This window comes from Lynx rufus, unplaced genomic scaffold (assembly GCF_022079265.1).
Source record: "Lynx rufus isolate CCGP_SWC_20201006 ecotype Redwood Valley unplaced genomic scaffold, mLynRuf1.p SCAF_10, whole genome shotgun sequence".
Classification (NCBI taxonomy): Eukaryota; Metazoa; Chordata; class Mammalia; order Carnivora; family Felidae; genus Lynx; species Lynx rufus.
The window spans coordinates 86,448,418-86,471,409 of NW_025814824.1; the positions used below are offsets into that span (position 1 = coordinate 86,448,418).

Consider the following 22,992-nt stretch of genomic DNA (forward strand, 5'->3'; position numbering starts at 1 on the left):
TTCATGGTCTAATTTATTGGTGGTGAGTATACAGGGGGTGGGTCCAGGCCAGACAGTTGGGCCACTCCCCATCTAATGCCTGCCTGCCTCGGGGGTCTCCGTGTGACAGTTGCAGGGAGGAGCTAGGCTCCCCCGTTCCCAGGCTGGGCACCCCTAGGCTTCTTGTTTCCTTGCCAGAGTAGCGCCAGTCCAGGTGTGGAGGCCGCTGGGAGCAGGTCCGGGTGGCTCTGAGCTGGCCTAGGTGAGTCTGTTTCTCCCCTCCCACCCAGCCCAGGTCGCCAAGTGCTGGATCCGGGTTAAAAATTACAGGGACTTGGTTTCTACAACAGTGTGGACTTATAGGGCAGTGGTCTCTCTCTCCGTGGTCCTGGGCGGCCGTACTCCAGGCCCACTGGGTTTGAAGGTTCGGCGGGGTGGGGGGACCCCAAGGTGTTCCAAGCTGGTGCCCCCTCTGGCAGCAGGCCTCTGAGAGGGAGGCAGGAGGGGTGGGTGCAGAGGGCATGGTCCATCCTTGGTCGAGTGCAGCGGCTGGGGTCCCGGGATAAGTTCACGGCCAGTGGTTCCCAGCTGGTGGCTGCTCAGTCTCTCTTGCTGGGCGAGGGCTGGCTCGGGGGCCCCCAGGTCTCCAGGCGGGGCACTACGCCATGCTGCTGGTGGAGCAGGGGGTGCTCTGGGTGCTCCCGATGCTGTGGTTGGTGCTACTGCTTTCTGAGGAGGCCGGGGCGGCCACCGCCACCACGGGCTCCCGCTTGCCGGGGGGACCTGGGGGCAGGGGCGGAGGTCAGGGCCCCGGCCGGGGCTCCCCGCTCCCCCAGAGGCTTCCCCGGGCTCCCCCAGGTGATGGTGGTAGAGGGGTCCTGAGCACTCATGGCGGGGGCCTGGGATACTCACGCGTGTGCGAGTAGATGTACCAGAGTGCAGCGGTGAGCAGGGCCCCGATAAGGAAGGCGCCAAAGGTGATGCCCAGCACGGCGGGCAGGACGAGGCCTTTGTCTATGCGCGCAAGGGAAGGGTGGCCGCAATCAGCACTGTGGCCTCCTCCCTGGCCCCCTACCCTGTTGTGCCGGCCAGGAGCACAGATTTGGGGAGGTGGGGAGGTCAGCCCCAGCTCTGCCACTGACTCTGACTTCTCCGAACCTCAGTCTCCTCATCTAGCAAATGGATTCATCATACTCATGCCTGGCACTAAGCCATGGTTGTTCTGACCGTTCACCCAGAGGGCCCAGCCGGGCCTTTGGTCCATGCCTCTGCCTTCCAGGGCTGATGGAGATGCGTTTTTAGGGAGAACAGATGGTATAATCTGAGCCAAGAGTGAGTGAGGCCTGGGAGTGCAGAGCCTGCCCCACCCTACTGTGGGACCTTGGGTCAATCCCTGCGCCTCTCTGAGCCCCGTACTACGGTCGTGATGGGCCAGGGCACTCTGTTCTTGGGTTTTCCCAAGCCTCGTTCCATCGACACTCTGGCCTCCTGTGTGACTATGGGCCTCCTCTTGGACCTTTAAGCTCCCATCTGTGCAGTGGGGTAATTAGACCTGCTTTCTTGGTATGGGCTGGGGTTGGGGGCTCCATCCTGGCCCAGGTGGGGTGGCAAGGAAGCAGGTGCCCCCCCCCCCCGACCTCTGTCCCCAGTGTCAGTGACCTCCTCTGCCTAGTGGGGGCCTGGGCCTAAAGGGAATTAACAAGGAGCCTGGAGCGTGCTGGGCTGAAGGAGCATCCTCCACATGGGGGGGGCCAGCCCCATCCCAATGTGCCTTCTGCCTCATTTGATTCTAGGACCCCCCCACCACACACACACACCCAGCAAGGTCAGCTAGCAACCATGGACATTTGGAAGATCTAAATGCCTGGGATGTGGTCCACAGGGTAGTCAAGAGCAAAGACTTTCTATCTAGAAGATGCGGCGTGAATCCTACTCTAGGCTTCTGGGGACCCTTCTGCCCTCCTCCCAGGGCTGCTCTTTCTGGGGTCCTCTCTGCATGTCTGTGCCACACCCCTCTGGGCCATCCAGCAGGCCCTACTCTGGCCTCAGCCCCCGGACCCTAGAGGGACTCACCAGGCAGGCCAGGGCTGACGATGTTCAGACGCATAGAAATAGTCCTGTGGACTTCCTGGAGGAGGAAGAGAGAGTGGCGAATGAATGGCGCAGTCTTTGCAGGAGGCAGCTTCAGGGCTTGTTCCCTGGCTCTGTGATCCTGGCCTGTCACAACGCACCCTGGGGCCTTGGCTGTGGATCCCATCCCACCACTTTCTAGCTGGGAGCCTTTGGGTAAGTCCTGGGAGATCTGTACTGAGGGAGGATGGATGGCCCTTTGCTGCTACTGGGATGTCCCCTGGGAGGCTCCTGACTCCCGTGAGGATTGTGGGGTCACTGTGGCCTGCATCTGTGACACTTGTCAACACCTGGGAGAAATGAGCCAGGTCAGCCCAGAGGCCCATGCCCACTGAGTCTAGGGTGGAGAGGCCCGCTCAGGAGTGGCTCAGAGGCTTTCCTAGCTTCATACAACCAGAGAGGTTTCTAATCCTGGAGATCCTTCTGTGTGCCAGGGCCTGGGGGTGTGTGTGTCCAGAGCTGTGTGCCTGAGAACGGGGATCCCCACTGGACGGTGAAAGAGAAAATCAGAATTTTGTGTCCTTCATCTTAACCCCTCTTTGCTGAGACTTGTTTAATGTAGTGGCATTGGTGACTGTACAGCATGGAAAGAGGGCTAAGTCTGGGTGGGTAGATTGATGGATGACCGGGTGGGATGGTAGGAGGCTGCTGTCTGGCTGGTGGAAGGACTACGGATGAATGACTGGGTGGGATGATGAGAAGTGTCAATTGATGAATGGATGGCTAGGTGGGATGGTGGAAGGCAGGATGCATGAACATAGATGGGTGCTGGAAGGATGCATGGATGGAAGAAAGGAAGAATGAGTGGTTATTGGAAGGATGGATGGTGGAAAGATGAAGGGAAGAAAAATGGCCGAAGAAAGGAAGGATGGATAGGTGGAAGAAAGAAAGGAAAGATGGGAGGACAGATGGTGGGTGGATGAATTGGTGGAAGGACAAATGGATGGATGGATGGAATGATGGATGATGGAAGGAGGGCCAGACAGACGGATGGATGGAAGAACAGATGGGTGGATGGTAGAAGGATGAGTAGATGGAAGGATTGATGGGTAGATGGAAAAAAGGAGAGATGGATAGAAGAAAGGAACGATGGATGGATGGAAGGAAGGATGGATGGGGACAGCAGCAAATCCTACTAATGTCCGAGATACAGCAAAGCCATCAGACGGCAGCAGGGTGGCACAAAGAGTACCCTTGGTAGCCAGAAGCCACACGCCAGTCTGGTTCTGCCCCTGGCCAGCTGCTCCCATAACATGGGCTGTCACATCCCTTCCTGGAAATCCCGGGCCCGAAGCCACCCTTGAAGCTGAGCTTGGCTCAGCCTCCACTCACCAGGGACCAAGTCCTCGGGCGCAGGGTTATGGTGCAGCTGAGGGTGCCAGTCGTGGGTGTGGGCACCATGTAGCCACGGAGGAGGAAGCTGAAGCGCATGTCACCACCAGGGCCTGGGGACAGCAGGCTTACACAGCTGCCCTTGGCTACCTGGCTCTGGATGAGCTCCACGGTGTCCGCGTCAGGCCCCAAATCCAGTTGGCAGCTGTCCAGCTGGAGCATGAGCTCAGGGATCGATGGGGACATGCTCACCTGCAGGGGGAGGCGAGAGTGATGAGGCATGGTCAGTTACTCACCCTTGCTCTCGTGGAATAAGCCAGATTCATTCTGGAGCTCCACCCCAGCGAAAGGACCGCCCTGGGTCTGCCTGGAGCAAACGAGGAGGAGAAGACCTTCCACCCAGTGTCTCCCCCTCCCCCACGCACCGTGCTGGCTGCCTCCTCGCACACCTTCTCTGAACTAATGGTGGAAAGGAAGGTTCTAAGGATCCCGGGAGTGGGCAGGCGGAGAGGTCAAGGCCAGTACCTGCACAAAGCCTTGTTGCCCCAGCTCGATGGTGTTGGAGGCCTGGAGGAAGTGCGGGCTGAGATACAGGCCCAGCTGGAAGGAGAGGCCCTCCATGTTGATGCAGTGCACCTTTTTCTGTGGGAGACAGGAGCGGGGGATGGTCAGTCTGGGAGGCACCCAGCTTAGGAAGGTAAGGAAGGGGTGGGGGTGGGAGTAGGAGCCATGGTCCCAAGTTGCGGCCTGACCCTGATTGTCCCCCTTAAAAAAACAAAAAACAAAGCTAATATTTATCAAGAACTTGCCCTGTGCCAGGCGTGTGTGAATGGTTTTCCATGTGTCTGCTCGGTGACTGTTCACAGGCACCCCCGTGGGGGGGATCCTTTCTTACACCCCTGTTTACAGACATAACTTCTGGGCCCAGAAAGCTTAGTGGATTTGTACAAGGCCACACAGCCAGTATGTACTAGAATCCTCTGACTGGAGAGGCTGAGAATGTAACCCCAAACAGTACTGGGGGACACTGAGGTACACTCAAGATAACATGGCTTGCCAGGATCGGGGCCTGAGTTTTCTGAAGCCTGCTCCCTCCCAGGCCAGGAAGGGGCGCCAGGACCCTGAACCAGATGGGTTAGCACGGTAACCATCCATCTCACCCGTTGCGGTGATGAACTCGACAAGAGGTTGATGACCACCTGCAGGAAAAGAGCCAAGGTCAGAGCCACAAAGTACCCCAGAGGGTACTTTCCCACCCAAACCACCCATTTAATGGATGGGAAGACTGAGGCAACCGATGGCTAAGTTTGTCTTCTACTGAGCACCACACCACACTCTCCCAAAGGCCCTTCAACCTGGAAGGTCAAGGAGGCACCAGCTAAGCTGGCCCAGATACCTTTCCTGCCCATCCTAGTTCTTACCTCATTACTGACCACATTGTCTGTCACTTCCGTGCCACAGCTGGAGTAGGTGCTGCGCAGGACAAACTGTTCATCTCTGTCCTCAGCCTGGCAGCTGGGGTCCCAGAAGGTCAGGCTTGTGATGGTGCACCTCAGAGTCTGGGCCAGGATTGGAGGAGGGGGGCACCGTCAGGAGGCATGGGGCTCTGGGGCCTGCCCGTCACACCCCCAGCACCAAGGACTGACATAACCCAAGGCTCCCAAATCAGCTTCTCCCGTCTTCATTTTTGTTAGATCTTACACCACACCATTTAAGTCTTAAGACTTTTCCTGGGGCTCAGTTAAGCATCTGACTCTTGATTTTGGCTCAGGTCATGATCCCAGGGTTGTGGGATCGAGCCCTGTATCAGGCTCTGTGCTGAGCGTGGAGCCTGCTTGGGACTCTCTCTCCCTCTCTCCCTGCCCCTCCCCTACTCATGCACACATGCACTCTCTCAAAGTAAATAAACATTAAAAAAAAAAAAAAACTACACTCACTTTTGTACTTAGCCTTGTCCTAAGTATATCTATGACATCATGAGCTTGATTTACTATTTGTTTTTCTTCTAATATATATAGTTCAAATAAATGCAGCACTATTAAAATTTAAAACATTAATTTGAGTTCTACATAAAATCATTGCCCACATCCCAGGGGCGTGTAATCCCACCAGCATAACCCAGTCTCAGAACCCTAGACTCTTAGACGTGGGGTTGGCAAATTTTTCCTATAAAGGGCCAGATAAACAGATTCCGTGGGCCATGTGCTCGCAGTTGTAATTACCAAACTTTGCCATCATAGCCTGAAAGCAGCTATAGAAACAGGTGAATGAATGGGCTGTGGGGTAGTAACACTTTATAGAAACACAGAGGACCAACGTTCGCCACCTCCTCTCTTAGAAGAACCAATCTTAGAATTTTTCAGTCACACTTGTAGGATCAAAGAATCTCGGAGTCTTAGAGTTGAGTGAGCACCCGAATCCAACTAACTCACATCTACTCCTCCAGAATGCCACTCCTGACTGCTACTGCCCCCCAGATGCCCAGAGCCATCTTAGGAGATAATAGCCCACCAAATAAAAATGACTCTGGGTCAAGCCGCAGTGACCCATAGGCCTGGAATTCAAATTCTGCACGCTGACCACATTTCATAAATCAATGAGAGGGTAGGACGCTCTGTGTTGGGGTAATTCTGTTCAGACCCTTTTCTTTGTATTTTCTTCTACATGGATGCTGTACTCAGAAAATGTGCAGGTGGGTTTTTTTTTGGTTTTGGTTTTTTTTTTTGTATTTTTAACAAATGGCATCATACTGTCCACCCTGTAGCTTAGTTTGGTAAGTATAAATCATAATATATATTTCTCTATATTTCTAGATCTAGCACATTCTTTTGAATTGTCATGTAACGTTCCAAAGATTGATGGATTACAGTGTACTCATCCAGACCCCTTGGGTTGGGCAGCAGTAATGCCAGCCAGATAGAGGCAGAGGGGGAGAAGAGCGGGGCAGCAGACAGGTGGCGATTCGTATTGCCCCTGAACCCCGCAGCCCCCCCCCCCCCCAAATTTCCACATGGACCTAACTACAGATTTAAGTGTCACTCTCAAAATCCCTGAGAACATGGGTGATTTGTCGAGGCCCCGGCAAAGATTTCCTGCCTCAGGCTGGAAGAAATCCCACAGGGGAAGATGGGCAGCTAGGATGGCCCAGTGTTTTTAAATGTCCAAAAACAGGGGCGCCTGGGGGCTCAGGTGGTTAAGCTTGATTTTGGCTCAGGTCATGATCTCGGCTCAGGTCGTGATCTCGCGGTTTGTGAGTTTGAGCCCCACATTGGGCTCTGCACTGACGGCACAGAGCCTGCTTGGGATTCTCTTCCCTCTCTCTGCCCCTACCCTGCTTGCACTCTCTCAAAATAAACTTAAAAAGGGGCGCCTGGGTGGCTCAGTCGGTTGAGCATCCGACTTCAGCCAGGTCACGATCTCGCGGTCCGTGAGTTCGAGCCCCGCGTCAGGCTCTGGGCTGATGGCTCAGAGCCTGGAGCCTGTTTCCGATTCTGTGTCTCCCTCTCTCTCTGCCCCTCCCCCGTTCATGCTCTGTCTCTCTCTGTCCCAAAAATAAATGAACGTTGAAAAAAAAAATTTTTTTTTAAATAAATAAACTTAAAAAAAAAAAAACCCAAAACTTTAAAATGTCCAAAGACACAAAAATCACTGTAGCCAGAATTTAGAACAAGGTTATTTCAAGTAAGAATAATGGACAAAGCCCCCCCCCTCCCTTTTTTAAATGTAAAATGCTTATATAAAAATCATCAAGAAAAACACTGAGCTACCTTGATAAAGAGCTTAGGTCACATGGAGCCGTGCCCATACTACTAATCAAAGAATTAAAAATTGAAATAAGAACACCATGTCCCACCTCTCGTTGGCAAAGGTTTTTGGAATTTTTAAAATTCTATTTTATTTTTATTTTTTAAGGAAGCCCTATGCCCAGCGTGGGGCTTCAACTCACGACCCCAAGATCAAGAATCACATGCCTCACCAACAGAGCCAGCCAGGTGCTCTGGCAAAGGTGTTTTGTTTTGTTTTTTGGTTTTTTTTTTTTTGGTTTTTGTTTTTTCCTTAAATCATTGTCTGGAGAGAGAGTCAAAGTGCTCCCCTAAATCAGCAGTGAAAACTAGAATCTTTTGGAAAGTAGGTTGGCAACATGTATCAAAACTTAACAGAATATTCAATCATTTTGACCCAGAAATCTCACTAATGTGGAAATCTATCCCAAGAAAATAATCCTATGTAAAGAATGCACAATATTTTCTGCGCATTTATAACGTTGCACAACTGGAAGTAATCTAAATGTCTGACAAGGGAGGAAGGGTTAATTATGTCATGTCAATATGATGGAATATGCGCTCATTAAAGTGATATTAAGTACATTCGTCAAAGTTCTAAAAATACATGAAGTGAATATAGCAGGAGACAGACAAGTGCATTGGACAGGATTTCACCATGTAAGAAATCCACAGAGAACATGTTTGAGAAACACACTAAAATATTGGTGGCCACAGTCTTTGGGCAGGAAGACTGCGATTTTCTTTTCTGGTTTTTCACATTAAAAAAAAAAAATCCAGTGTTATTTTTATAGTAAGTGCCTTGTTCTTCAATCTGGTGGAGATTATGTTGTTTAAAATATTCTGTTAAATGACCCCTCAGCTCAACCTGCATTTAGGATTAATTAATGATGACTAACTACTATCTGCTTTTTTAAACGTTTTGTTTTTGAGAGAGAGAGAGACAGAGACAGAGACAGAGCATGAGCGGGGGAGGGGCAGAGAGAGAGGGAGACACAGAATCCGAAGCAGGTGCCAGGCTCTACGCTGTCAGCACAGAGCCCGACGCGGGGCTCGAACCCACGAACCGCGAGATCGTGACCTGTGCCGAAGTCAGACGCTTAGCCTACTGAGCCAACCCAGGCGCACAGGACCCCCAAGATTCTTGGCCTAAAGGAAGGACCAGCTCTGCTCCCTGGGGCTGGGGGGTGGGGATGCCCTTACCGAGATGAGATCTTTCTTGAGTACCAGAGTCATGACGCCTTCGGAGCACTTGGGCTGGATCAGGGACAGGAGCAGCTCCTGGTTGCAGCTCTCCTTGGGAGGGGTGGTCTGGACAGGTGCCGGAGAGGTCTGCAGGTCACCACCTGCAGGGCAGCAGAGGCCGGCAGGCAGTCAGCGCTCCCTGTGCGCCAGGCACCAAGCGCTTCGGTAACTAGCCGCTCAGTCCTCAGGCGGGGCACAAGGAAGACAGGGGACAGGAAGACAGGGCTCCCCTGGGCTGACGCAGCGGCCCCGTTCACACAGCGGCCAGGGACGCTTTCGCTGTCCCGGGGCCACTGATCCAGGGAGAGGGCGAGGGAAGGGAGGAGGGTGCTCACCGCAGCTGCGGGCCTGCAGCGAGACGACACTGGCCAGCGGGAGCTCCACGAACGATGCCACCACGCTGGCGTTGAGTCTCCGGGCCTCCCCCAGCAGGCCTTGGGGTGTGTCAGGGAGCACAAAGCCGCGGATGTTCTTCTCTGGAAAGATCTTGAAGGAGTATTCCCCAGTGGTCTAACAAGAGAGCAGGGAGCCACAGCCGCAGTCAGGGGGCAGCCTGGCAGGGGCGCCGCAGGCCAGCCAGGGTTATGGCAGGCCTCAGTGCCACCCTCCTTTGCTCCTACGGTTTCCTCTCTGCCTGGGCTACCTCCCCTCATCTCCTGGCTGCTGTTTGTCCTTCACATCAGCTTGGGGTTCACTTCTCCAGGAAACTTCCCTGACCCTGTGGGCTGGGGTAGGGGCCTCCCGAAGGGATGATGGAAAGCTTCACGGAGGAGGTGCCATCTGGGTGGAGGTCTGAAGGAAGAACAGATAGTGCACAGAGGAAGAAGGTGGATGTGTGAAGGCTCAGGGCTGGGGTGCTAATGCGGGGAGTTTGGGTTCCCTCCTTGGAGAGCCCCTGCGAGGCCCGCGCAGGGCTGTCTGCGTCGCCGAACAAGACTCACCCAGATCTGCATGTTGTGGTTGGCGTCGATGAGCCAGGACACATAGGGGGGCCCTTGCAGGATAAGCACAGCGTCCGGATCCCCCGAGGCACAACGCAGTTCCACCTTCACGGTCACTGTCCGGGGCCTACAGGGAGACAGACCCCGGCGTCAGCGCAGGGCAGGAATGCGGGGTTGGGCGGGACCTGATGGAGACTGGCCAGGAGGGGACCAGGCCTGGGGTCTGGTGGGCGGCGATTGAGGGCTTTCGCCTGGTCTCTGTAGGTCCGGGGGGGATGGGCGTGGAAGTGGGTGGGGCTCAGGTCCATAAGGGGCGGGGCCCAGAGATAAGGTGGCAGAAACAATACTGTTACAAGCCAGGGGTGGGGCTTGATGCGGACGGGGGCCTGGGGCGGGGTCAGGCACGCTTACCTGTCCTGGGTGCCTGGCAGGACCCTCACGATGTGTGCTTCCTTGTGGCCAGGCACACCTTCCAAACGACAGCCCCGGACAGAGGCCGGAGTGAGCGGCTTCCATTCGAGCATGTGGCCCATGTCCATGAGGGGTTCCAGACTGCAGGAGGACGGTGACCCTGGGGCTGTGGGGACAAGCTCACCTCAGTTCCTCTCTGGAGCAGCCTGGCACCGCTACACAGTAAAAGTGGGGTGGGCAGGGTGGAGCGGCAAGGAAGTGGGGTGCCTGGGAGGACCGGAGTTCAAGTCTCCCCTCCACCACTTACTGCCAGGTGACCTGGGGCAAATCCCCCGGCCTGTTGCCTCATCTGTCAACACAGGGGTAATAAAGGCATGAACCCATGGCTCAGGTTAGGGGTGCAGCCCAGCAATGACCAGCGCATCACCTCACTTTCTTCTTTCTTTTTTTTTTTTAACTTTCTTCTTTCTTACGGCATTTACCATGACCTGAAATTATGGAATGTATTCATCTGTGGACCTGAAATTATGGAATGTATTCATCTCCCCACCACGGTGTTGGCTCCAGGATGGCAGGATCTGGGTCCGTCTGCACAGACTCCCCAGATGCCTAGCATAGGACCGAACACATAGTAGGTGCACAATAAACAATGTAAACGTGCTGCTTTCTAGGTCAAAAATTACTGTCCCCTTAGAGCACTGACTTGCTCTATGTGACCTGGGGCAAATCACATCCCAGTTTGGAGCCTTAGTGTCCACATCTGAGGAACGGGTCAGAGGAATTCACATTTTTTTTTTCCAGAGCTGAGTCCTGAGTCCAAAGAGGCTGCTGGGGGAAGCTGACCTTGGTCCAGACGGAGGAGGATGCTTTCAGGGTCGTTCAGCTCAGCGACAGATGCGATGGGGCCCTTTGTATCTGCCCAGTTGAGGAGCTGACTCTTGGTGGTGAGGGGTGGCAGCTTTGTGGTGTTGATTCCTGGGTGTCCTTGGAAGATGACCATCTTGGGGTCCTGGGAAGACACGTGGAGGCTCAGAGTGCTGTTCCGGGCCTGAGCCCCCTCTGTTCCATTCAGGAGGTTGGGAGGTGACTTGGGGAGGCAGCCAGTTGGTTAACTGGAGGAGGCAGGGCTGAGAATCCCGAGCCTGATAAATCTGAAGCCCACTAATTGACCCCCTGCCCAGAGCCAGATCTGTCCCATCTCCCTCCCGTACCTGGGGTGCCGGATGGACACGCATCTGTGTTCATTCACCTGTTCATTCAAACACCACCTCCCCCGCCTTCCATAGTGTTACTCATTCAACCTACCCTTGTGACATTATGTGGCTAGGGTCTGTGAGGTACAGTGTGTGCCTTGCCCACCCCCGCATGGTGCCAGACACATAGTAGGCACTGGGAAACATTAATCTGACTTTGTGCCCGGGCCCCGGGCCCAGCACCGGGGATCCTGACGTGTCAGGTTTACCCAGATACCCAGCACATAGCAGGTTCTCTTTGTGCCGAGGGAAGGGAGCAAGGAAGGAAAGAAGAAACAAATGAGTAAATGAATGAATGAATGAGAGACTAAGGGATTGTCCCTGCCCTGGGGGATCTTACCGCCCAGAAGCCAGTCATGCCTCAAGTCATTTGAAACAACGGTAGACGGAGGATGTTATTTAACAGACGCAAGGGAGCAAGACAGGTCTCTGGAGGGACAGGGATGGGAATCGGGAGGCCTCTAGCACCTCACTGCTCTACTGCCCATGCCTCAGGTGAGACCCTGGTGGGCCAGGGGAAGGAAGCAGGGAAGACTTCCTGGAGGAGGTGTTCTGTTGAAGCCAAAAGGATTCAGAGGGGCCCCAGACTCAGGAGTTCCTTTGCATTCCATCTTCAAAGCCAGGCGCATCGCTCTGGAACAATACCACCTTAAGGGCTTCAGGCTAGATACTAAGGGGGACTGCCTGACAGTGGGGGTAGGCAAGACACCACAGAATGGTCCACCTAGAACGGAGCAGGACTTAAACGAGGGAACAAAGTGATGAGCGCCAGGGTGAGGATCCCAGCCCCCATGATAGAAGGGCTGGGGCAGTGGTTTAGAGCTGGAGGAGAGGAGGGACCTTTACCCAGTCTGACTCTCAGGGTCATCATCTGTAAAATGGGCATGTAACAGGGATTAAAGGGCAAGGCGTTTGTCAATTGCCTGGTGCTGGGTCAGACCCAGAGGCCCGAGTCCCAAACCCTGCTGCGGCCCCTCTGGTGGAGTCCCTCCACCCGCTCAGGTAGCTGTGGCTGGGACGCCAGCAGCTCCGACAGTGCCCCACCCCCATCTTGAGTATTCTTAGTTCCAGGGAGGAAGGCCTGGCCTGGCCGGAGCCAGCCACTACTGCGACCTTCCTGCCAGGCGGGTGCATTTTCGTGTTCCCTGCGTCACCCAGGGCCCCGCCTGCAGGGCCCAGGAACGGGAAGGGGAAGGGGGGGGGGCTGCAAGTCAAGGCGGGGAGGAGGAGCCCTGGCAGGCCTGGCTCTCCACGGGGCCTTGATTTACCCCACGGGGAACAGAGGGAAGTACCACATGGGGCTGTTCGGGCTCTGCCCTCCTGATCGGTGTCCGTGGCTCCCGGGGCTTTCAGGCTGGCCCTCTCCCTCTGGTGCCTGGGGCCAGCCTGGCTGCTTCACCCCACCCCCAACCACTCTCGTCTCTGGGCCCATCTCCCAGGCAGCCCTGGATCTGGGTCTGTCTGGGTTCCCAGCTCCCCTCCTCCTCCTCTCTCTGTGGTTTCTCTGAGTGTCTGTCTGTCCCTCCCACAACATGCTGCCTCTGCCTAGTCCCATTTTTCTTTCTGTGTCTCTCTCCCCCTGTTATCTTTGCTGTTCACCCCCACCCCTGCCCTCCACTTTCTCTGGCGGTAAACAGCAGCTGCTCCCATCTGGGGGCCACCTCCCAGGGCCTTCCAGTAGGGGAGGCAGTGCCCACAGGCCACCCCACCTCCTCCAGCCCTGACCCCCCCCCCTTTGCTGTGGGTCCCAGCCAGTTGACCTCCTCTCTGGTGGGTGTGCCTGACACTTAAAACCTGAGTTTTTAAAACATATTTTTTTTCTCCAGTGTAGGCCATGTTCATGAGAGCAAATGTTGCAAATTCAACAAAGCGTAAAGAACAAATAAATACCTCTCTCAATCCCACTTCCCAGCCGTAACCACTATTAACACATTGTTAGGTTTCCTTTTCCTTTGTACATAAATGTTTTCAAACAGATCTTGTACCTTCTTCAAAGACAGTGACCAGATTACTTTACGGGATGTCACTGAATCCGATCCTGCCACCGGACAGAAGGGAAAACAGAGGTGATGCAAGAAGACTGGAGCTGGCCGGGGTTGCCCGTCACCCTGACTCCCACGTCCGGGTTTGGAATCTTTACCCCAGACCCTGCCGCCTTTTGGGCTCTCTCATCAGGGCCCCATGGGATTCGCCAGGCAGGGCCCGGGTGAGTAACGTCAGAATGAAAAGGAGAAGCGGGGCTGCTGGGGCAGGGGAGCCCGGCCCACAGAGACGGACAGCAGGGGCCTCCGCCCAGGTTGGAGGTAACACACTCACGAAGGCCATGTTGAGTGGGATTCCTGGGGCCTGTAGCCGCAGGAGCACGTTCTTGTTCGCGCTGAGGACCAGGAGCACCTCTCGGGGCCACGTGCCATTTTGCGTGGACTTCTGGATTTTCAGCTCCAGCTCTGACACCTCCTAGGGTGGGGGCAGAAGAGGGACACGCGCAGCAGTCAGGCTTGCTCAGCCTGTAGCAAAGACTCACTGTCAGCTTCCCCTCCCCTCTCCCTGCCCCACTGGGCTGCCCCTGTCTCCCAGCGCCCAGAGCCGCGCCCGGCCTTCGGGAGATGCTCAGGTAATATTTGCTGAGTGAACGAAGGCGATTAGTCTCATCGAATCCAAAGAGATTTTTAAAAAGGCAATAAGCCCGAACTGTATCCAGTAGATCAAAGGTGGTTGTTTCTATTGAGCACCTGCTGTATACCAGGCCTGCAAGCATCTGTGTGACTTAGACAGCGCCCTGTGCCCCTTCTCTGTTCCTAGGCAGCCATGCTGAGGGACGCGCCCCTTCCCAGCTTGCGGTGTTCCTGTTTGCCTTACTATCTTGAAGCACTAAAATGCCCGTATTTTTGTGGCTGGAACGCCATCCTTTTGCTAGAAGACGAGGAAGTTGAAATCATTTGTCTTGAGAGGTACCTACTGCATGAAAAGTTTTAATCTCCCGTGGTGTATGCAGTTAGAACGCTTTCGTAACCACAACCGCATCCACAACAACGCTTAACACTTACGTGGTGCTTACTACGTGCCAGGACTGTGCTAAGTGTTTTGCATACGGACTGATCTACTCACAACCTGAAGAGGTAGGCAGCATTGTTCTCACTTAATAGACGAGGAAATGCACAGAGAGGTAAAGTCACTTGCCCAGGATCACACAGCACTAAATACGGAGCTAGGATACGCACTTGGACAGGCCTCGCCTCTCACTTTATGGCCCCACATTCTTCTGTACCTCCTTATTCCCAAGAAGAAAAAGGACACGGCGATCCCCAAGGCAAAGCTTCTATTGAAAGACCAGCACCCTCAGCCCTGCCCAAAGACTTTCTGAGCCAGTGAACAGGTGGCTGCTGAAACCGAGGCGGGGACGTGCCTCAGGGGCCCCACCAAGGACTCACGAGGACAAAGACGGATGGAAACACTTCACTGGAAAATGAGCTCCAGCCGCTCTCCAAAGCGGGCAGTCTCTACACGGAGATAAAACCTAACCCCTTAAACCTCCTCATACTTCTCCAAAGGGAGAGCGGTATTTCAAGATGAAGACATCAGTGGAAAGTTTTAGATTTCACTTCCAATTATCTCCTGGCCATTTCCCCAGCTGATGTCACAGAGCCAGAGAGCGCGCTGCAGCCACTGGAAAAATCTGCCCAGAAGTATTTCCGTCAGTCAATAATGACACCATAGTCACTCTTTGTTTGTGACTTTGCTCTTTAAAACAAAAGAGCGAACAATGTGATTTCATTTTCAACGTTTCACAAGTAGCTCTTCCATTTTAGTGAGCTACTGAGGTTGGCTATCTTTGAATCACGACTTTTGTGCGAATTTATACAGCAATATATATTTCTAATTTATATTTTATAAGATCACATTTTTGATCTGTGTTTTCTTTTATAGTTGATTTATTGAGAGAGAGCGCGAGCGAGCAGGGGAGGGGCGGAGAGAGAGGGAGAGAGAGAGAATCCCAAGCAGACTCCACGCTGTCCGCACAGAGCCCCATGAGGGGCTTGGACTTGTGAGATCGGACTTGAACCGTGAGATCATGACCTGAGCCGAAACCAAGAGTCAGATGCTTCGCCGAATGAGCCACCCAGGCACCCCTCGTTTAATTAGCGTTTTCTAAAGGGTTTATAACATTTTGGTTTTTGAAATATCTTTTAAAATCAATTTCGTAAAATATTTATGCACCCTAGGGGTGCCTGGCTTAGTGGAGAATGGGACTCTTGATCTCAGGGCTGCGAATTCAAGCCTCACTTTGGATGTGGAGATTACTTAAATAAAACTTAAAAAAAATAGGTATACATTCTAAACACCTTAAAAGTTAAACGCTGGGTTTAATAGATTTGGGGAAACTATGAAATACAAATCTAAATGTCAGAACTGACATTTTGTTCCGGGATTGTGATCTCTATCTGAAATTGTTGTTTAATTAATTAATTTAAAAATTGAAGCATAGGGGCGCCTGGGTGGCTCAGTCGGTTGAGCAGGCCGACTTTGGCTCAGGTCATGATCTCGCGGTCCGTGAGTTCGAGCCCTGCGTCGGGCTCTGTGCTGACAGCTCGGAGCCTGGAACCTGTTTCGGATTCTGTGTCTCCCTCTCTCTGACCCTCCCCCGTTCATGCTCTGTCTCTCTCTGTCTCAAAAATAAACAAACGTTAAAAAAATTTAAAAAAAAATTTTAAAAAAGAAGAAAAAAATAAATAAATAAATAAAAATTGAAGTATAATTAGCAGACTACTTGAAATTAACCGGAGCAAAGGGAGACCCACCTCCGCGGTACAGCCGACCCGCCAGAATCTTTGAGAACGGACCTGCCCTCGCCTCCTTACCCTGAATGCGTGTGTAATCACATCTGTTTGCACAGCTCTGTGTGGCTACTGAACGCCGTTTAACTGTACCCTCTAAACGGGCAAACTTGACCTAGACGAAACGGTTGACAAAGCAACTGACGATCGGTAATTTCACGTGGTTCAACTTAACCTGTGCCTGGCCCTGTACTGAGCAGGCGACATGTGCTCTTGTGAAGCAGAATCAGGTATTTATTCTCCCATTTTACGGGTACAACACCACTGTCTAGCCCCATCTGTCTGTCCCCACCCGAGGGAATGACCTTTGGGGCCGCACACAGCGAAGAGATGGGCCCCGTGATTTGGAGACGCTCATCCGCAGGGATGAGATCTGTCCTCTGCCCCTTGCCGGGCATCCACGGCCCGAGAGCTCGGCAGGCGACAGAAAAGCTGGGAGGGCACCCTCGGAGCTGGCAGGAAAGAGCCCTGGGAACCCTCATTCTTGCCGCTGCTTGGCAACTGTACCTGCTCCCCTGTACCTCAGTCTCCCCACTTGGTAGGACGGGGCTGGGAACAAATACCAGGTAGGGTTCTGGATAAAGGAAGTGAAAAAAGAGAAGTGGAGGTCAGCGTCGGGTCACGCCAAGGGTGAGGGCATTAAGAGACTGACACTTCGGGACATTTGTCACGACACACTCAGCTCTCCACCCGCCACTCAGTTACCACCACGTCCCTCCTTGTACGGTTGGGGACTGAGACACAAAGAGGGGGAGCCACGGGCCAGGGCCACACGGCGAGTGAGCGGCGTGGAAACTCAGGGAGTCGGGAAGGCTGGGCTCCCTGGGGTCTCGGAGCTCCCGGACCTGGCCGAAGTCAGCTGGTTCCCAGAAAAAACCGGTTGGGTTTCCACAGCAAACATTTCCATCCCGTGACCCTGACTCATCCCTGCAGTCCCTCATACGCACACGGACTTCCCTCTTCCTTCCCAGCCCAGAGCCCAGAGGCAAAGGAAAGGGGTCTGCCTTGCCCCCCACCTCCAGGTTCCCCGTCTTCTGAATGACATCCTGGGAATTCGGGGGAGCCTCGTGGAAGTGGGCAGGCCGGCCAGCCCCTCACTCCCAGCTCCGAACCGGGCCAACCCCCGCCCCTTCCCCGAGTGGGTGGGCGGGAGACCGAGTTTCTATTTTTGTGCCAGTGTCCCACAGATGCCATTGTTGGCCCAGCGGTTGGTGGCGGGAAGGGGGGATTTCGGTGAGGAGGCCCTGAACACTAGTAGCCACTTATAGAAAGTTGCTTCCAGCAATTCTTCTAGGAGTGGAGCCTTGGGGCTGCCTGCAGCCCCCACCCTCCTAGGGCCAGACTGGAGCCGGCCAGATTGGAGCCAGCCGTCCCTCTGTCCAGCCCAGCAGACTCCGATGATACGCACAAGCGGGCTGGCAGGGGAAGGGGAGGTCAAAGCCAGACTGGTCTGATTTCAAATGCGGGCTCAGGCGTTCACCTGTGACCCTGGGCAGTCACTCTTCTTCTCTGGGGCTCGATTTCCCGATCCGGGAAATCGGCTGAACGATAACGCCCGCTTCACAGACTGGTTGAGGGCTCAGTGAGATTCTGCTTCCAGAGTGTGCTGGCCAGTGCCTAGCTAAATACGCAGCAGCGGATGGCTTTCGTTCCCTGCCTTTTCCTCCTGGCCCGCCCATCCCGAGTGCCATGGGTTGGGGCTGGGGAGGTTGGCATCAGAGGTGGGCGGCAATTAGCTGGAATTGCCTTGGCTACGTCTCACTGTGGCATCCCCCCTCTGGGCCTCGCTCTTCCCCTCTGTGTAGTGCGGAGTGGGGCTCAGCGATGTTCTAGTATTGCGTGGCTGCTGGATTTCATCCTGCCATCTTGGGTGGGGGCGGGCGGCCCAGTGTTTGGCATTCCAGGAGTCATAGTCTCTAGTCAGGTGGACACAGAGGGGGTTTCCAGACACCCCCTCCCCCCCGCCCCAGGAGGGACCTACTACTTTCCGACGCTGAGGGCCCCTGGTCAGCCTATGCTCTCCCCACTTCCCCAGTTCCATTTGCCAATCTGAGAGGCCAGTGCTGGGCCCAGCCTGGGGCTTCTGGGCTCTTGAAGGGGCACAAATCTCTCCTCCAGGAGCTTGGCAAACACCCCCTAAACAACCAGAGATGGACAGCAAGTGGCACCACGAACCCCTTGGGATGGTCAGTCAACAAATGTTCACGTGCATGTATATTTCTCCTTCCTTCCTTCTTTCCATTATCCATCCACACACCCATCCATCCATCCATCCATCCATCCATCCAATATTTACTTCCAGTCTGACCCTGAACTTGACACTGGGGACACAGCAGGGAGAAAGCAGACTATCCCCACTCAGCCTGTTTGGCTGCTGCCCATTCTGTGCCTTTCCACCAAACTTGCCCCTAATATCTGTAAGGCCTGGGTTACGACTACAAATGGCAGCCCCTGGCTTCCAGCCCACCCTCCTTTCTTTTTACCTCCTTCTCTTCACGAGTACGGATGTGGGCAACGCAGCCCGAATGCCCAAGTTCTGCCATGGCCACCCCCTACACACAGCCACTGTGCCCATCCTTTAGGTCTGGAGGGGCTTCTACTAGTCATGCAGTGCCCCCGCTGGAGGGTGGGACGGGAAAGAGCCCCATGCAGCCTCAGGAGGGGGCTCAGCACACACAGGGCAGGGAATTCTGGAGTCCGGGTACCCAGAGCACGGACTCGGGGGGACGGGTACAGGCTCCACGTCCCTTTGACCTGCAGCTACCCTATCCCGGGGGAGGAGCACAACTGGAAGAGGGCCAGAGAAGAGCCATTAATTGTGGGGCCTGAACAGGGGTCCCCATTGCCCCCGAGTCTGAGAGTGACACTGCCCTCCACGGCCCTTCACAGCCTCTCAGGATGGTAGCCCAGGGCCCCTCCCGCTCTCATTCTCTCTCTCTCCCTGCCTGAGCAGCCTTGCCTGCCCCTCTGGTCAGGAATGAGTCAGTGCAAGAGCCCAGCAGGTTCCGTCTGCTTGGGGGTGGGTGGGGTGTCTTTGGCCACGGGTTTGCCCAGAAGTAGGGTGAATCAGCGGCTGCCCCAGCTCTGCCTGGCTGCCTGGGGTTTGTTAGGAGGACAGATCGGTGCAGTCGGTCTGACGGGAATCGCTGAGACACCAGGCCGGTTTCCTGTCTCCGCGGGTCAGGATGTGACCCCGGGCCCCCTCCCGGAATCCAGGCTCCGGCCTGCCCTTCGGGGACCCGGTGAGATAGAGCCCCTGCCCAGTGGCCCCCTTGTCTGTCTGCCGCAGACCTCTCTTCCCCGAGCCGCTTGGCTCCCTCAGCTCATCGGCTGTCCACCCGCAGGAAGTCTGAGGATTCAGACGCTGCGCAGGGGTGGACGGGACAGCCGTTTCTGCGTGCCAGGGTTTGAAGAAGGCGGCCACAGGTCGGGAGGGCTTGGGCTGGTTGCTGAGATAGCCGCCCCCCCCCCCTGCCAGCCCCCTGCCAGCTCATGTTTCTGGCCTCTAGGCCTTTGCTCCTGTGGGGCCCTCTGCCTGCAATGCCCTTCACCCCCCTCTCTGTCTGGCTAGACGCCAGGAGCCTTTCACTAATGCCCCTTTCCCTCCACAGCCCCACGTTGCCGATCCCATTACTCAACACCCGGGGTGCTGATGCCCACCTCTGCCTCTCCTGGCTTGGGATTGGCTCGATGGCAGGGGTCACGTCTGCTTTCTCTCTGCACCATCAATGCCTAACGCTGGCTGGGCACAGAGCAGGCACCTGTCGATGGCTGGTTGTCGGGCGGTGGGGAGGGGGGGGCTATCAAGGACCCGATCCCTGGGGGCCTCCCCAGGGAGAAAGGGGCCTTCTGGGTCACAGCATGGGGTCTGGTGGGATTCACTGCCCCTACCTCAGCCACCTGGTAGCAATAACCTTTGGGGATCAAATTAGTTGACTGATGGGACGATATTCTGGAAACCATAGCATACCCGGCAAGACTTTTACAGGTGAGACACGGAGGCCAGAGAGGAGGCATCATAACAACAAGCAGTGCTACTGGGCAGGCCTGCACTCGATATTTGCCTGCCCCACCCCACTGGATTCCCACCGCCCCCGGAGGTGCTGTTATGGGCCCCGTATTTCCCGTGGAAAACCAAGGCCTTAGAGAGGTAGCCCAAGGCCGTGCTGCCCTGAGCTGTGAAGCCGAAGTTCAATCTGAAGACTGGTTCCAGAACCTGCGTGCTTCACTGTTGCATCAAGGTCACACAGCAGTGCGTGCATTCATTCATTCATTCATTCAATCATTCATTCACTCAGCAGTTATTTGGTATCTGTCAGGCCCTGGGCCAGATCCTGACACTCTGTGATTCCTCGGTGAGTCCCCGAGCCCAAGAAATATGTGTGAGGGGCTCCTGGGTGGTTCAGTCAGTTAAGCATCTGACTTTTGGTTTTGACTCAGGTCACGATCTCACAGTTCGTGAGTTCGAGCCCCACGTCGGGCTCTGCGCTGACAGCGTGGAGCCTGCTTGGGATTCTGTCTCTCTATCTCTCTCTCTCTCTCTCTCTCAAAAAGAAAGACACAAACATGTAAGAAATAGGTGTGTGTGTTGGAGAGTGAGGAGAAGGGGCCCCCTCTGCAGGCCAGGCACCGTGTGGGGTGCTGGTCAGTGACATCCAAGGCTGGAGCGCCAGTCTCCTGAGCCCCAGCTGTCTCCACCACCCCCTCAGACACACATGCCTGGCAGTCTTGGGGCTTGCAGCGTGGCTTCGCGGATTAAAAGCCAGACGCCCCAGGGACTGAGTTTTCTGGAAGAGGCAGAGGGTGACGGGAGATTCTGTTGCCGTGAGCTCTAGGACGGCACGAGTGACCCTGGCATTCTACCGTACCCCTAAAAACCCTCCGATGACTGTCACTGCCCACGGGATAAAGACCAAACTCCTTAATATGGTGACAGGGCCTTCTCACCCCCGCCCCCATCCCTGCCCCAAAGGTGGACAGCAAGCTCCCGCCACGGCGAACCACATTTGGACCCTAACCACGGTCCTCACCTGCCTGTGCATTCACTCTGTGCTCTGCTCTTCCCTAACGCCTCCTTCGCTCCATGAGCTCCTGACCATCCTTCGTGTCGTTGCTTCCTCCAGGAAGCCCTGCCTAATCCCACAGCAGTTGGAATATCCCTGCCCTGCTCTGCCCTCCCCAAGAAAGCACCAATCACCCGGATCCTGGCTGACTGTCTACACATCTGTTTCCCATAGACCCGGGCACTTGGCAGGGGGCTTTTCTCTGACTCTGGCGCCTCGTTGAAAGATTAGGGTTGGGGGAGCCCAGTCACCCATCACCCGGAGGAGGTACAGAGACCTGATCATCAGAACAAACAAAACGAACTTCTAGAGGGCAATCTTATTTTCCATATCATCACCAAACTTGAAAAAAATTACAATGGCTACGAAAACCCTATAACATGTGCTTGGCGCTATCTTGGCTTGGGGATTATCGAGGCCCGCAGTCCCGGTGGCAGGCAGGGCGGTGGGGAGCAGGCCCCCCCCGATATTGGTGGTCTGGGCACCCTCTTATCACCACACAAATGCAGGGCAACTTAACAGTTTCAGGGGCAGCTTGGCCACAAGTTCACTGAGCTGACACCACTAAATCGCTTTCAGGACCTGAGGCCACATCAGCCAGGTGTGGCTACCGGCCCAGGCAGGCCAGATGCCCACTGAACACACACCCAACTGGGGAGCCAGGTGACAGCCTAGCGTGGGGGCTCCCAGAATCTAGTGTGAACTGTGGCCTGGGGCATGTTGCTTTGCCTCTCCAGGCCTGTTTCCTCCTCTGAAACGTGGGGGTAATAACAGACTCTGACAGATGGGCCCTTGGGAGGCTTAACACACATAAGACGTTGAACTCAGGTCCTGGCTCTTAGTAGGTCTCTAACAGTACCTAGCACACAGGAAGCCTCACACAGAGTCTGGCACAGAGTTTAGTGCATAGTAAGCATTCGGTCGGTGTGTTATTATCATTAGGAGGGACTTAAGCTAACGCTGGACCTCAGGAGGGGTCTCAGGAGGGACGCTGGTCTCCAAGGTGGCATCACCGGCCGTCCAATCTCTGTGGGCTGCCTGGCCAGGTCATAGATGTTCAATGAGGGACATTCCAGGGAGGGGGATTTGGACTCCACGGAGGGAAAGCCCTTCTCAAAGCCCAAGCTGCCCGGAGGGGAGCTCAGTCCACCGAGAAGCGTCAAGATCCTCACCGTTGCAGGTGCACAGGGGGTGGCTCACCTGGTTCGTCTCACTGCTCACGTGGTTCTTCTCCACTCAGTGGCCAAACCCCCCTCCCACCTGGGTCTTGTGGCATCCAGCAGACCTCTGTGATGCTGGCCCCAGAAATGTCATCCCTTACCAACCCTGTGAGATGCCCACGTGTCCCTCCTGGCAGGGGCCCTGGTGAGGATGTGACCCACTGCTCCAGGGACAGCCACAAGGAAGGCCCCCCTCATCCCCTTGGCCCCGGGCCTTTCTCTGGGGCCCCACCCGGCCCTGCCAGCAGGCGCTTACCCTTGAGGACTCCAGGAAGAGAATGTGGACTTGAAGGGTAGCATTGGGGACCTGAGCCACGCAGCCCTCGGGAACCCGACTCGTGACGTATGTCACCTCGGCATCCACAGGCTGTAGGTCACAATGGACAGTTTCTGCAAGACCTGTTGGGGAAGCACAGCCAGAGAGAGCCCCAGATAAGAATAAGGTGGTGACAATGTTCCCACTCTCTGAATGCCTACTGGGTGCTTGGCACCGGCTGAGGGCTTTATTACCTTCTCGCAGCTACCCTACGAGGTGGATATCATTATATCCATTCCACAGATGGAGAAACTAAGGCTCAGAAAGGAAAAGTCTCTTGCCTGAGCTCACAGTGCTACTAGGGGTTGGGTTGACGGAGAAAATGCAGGATGCCCAGTTAAAGTTGACTAAAAAATGATTAATTTTTAGAAGTATAAGGGTATCCTAAATATAATAAAATGGGACATATATTTTTTTTCATGTTTATTTATCTATTTTCGAGACAGAGAGTGAGTAGGGGAGGGTCAGAGAGAGAGGGAGACAGA

At 54.8% G+C, this 22,992-nt stretch overlaps 1 protein-coding gene across 1 annotated transcript in view; it reads right to left on the reverse strand.

Annotated features, from left to right (window-relative positions):
* Positions 1 to 25: 25 nt before the first annotated feature.
* Positions 26 to 22,992, reverse strand: part of ENG (endoglin) — a 30,983-nt gene continuing 8,016 nt past the window's right edge. Inside the window, exons 2-15 of the mRNA XM_047070008.1 lie at positions 22,448 to 22,590; positions 13,390 to 13,530; positions 10,664 to 10,829; positions 9,821 to 9,986; positions 9,410 to 9,536; positions 8,804 to 8,978; positions 8,427 to 8,569; positions 4,863 to 5,000; positions 4,602 to 4,640; positions 3,967 to 4,083; positions 3,442 to 3,693; positions 2,053 to 2,107; positions 892 to 993; positions 26 to 762 (exon numbers count right to left, since the gene is read on the reverse strand). Of these exons, the coding sequence (XP_046925964.1) occupies positions 638 to 762; positions 892 to 993; positions 2,053 to 2,107; positions 3,442 to 3,693; positions 3,967 to 4,083; positions 4,602 to 4,640; positions 4,863 to 5,000; positions 8,427 to 8,569; positions 8,804 to 8,978; positions 9,410 to 9,536; positions 9,821 to 9,986; positions 10,664 to 10,829; positions 13,390 to 13,530; positions 22,448 to 22,590 (1,889 nt within the window). The 3' untranslated portion in view covers positions 26 to 637. The remainder of the gene's footprint in view (positions 763 to 891; positions 994 to 2,052; positions 2,108 to 3,441; positions 3,694 to 3,966; positions 4,084 to 4,601; positions 4,641 to 4,862; positions 5,001 to 8,426; positions 8,570 to 8,803; positions 8,979 to 9,409; positions 9,537 to 9,820; positions 9,987 to 10,663; positions 10,830 to 13,389; positions 13,531 to 22,447; positions 22,591 to 22,992) is intronic.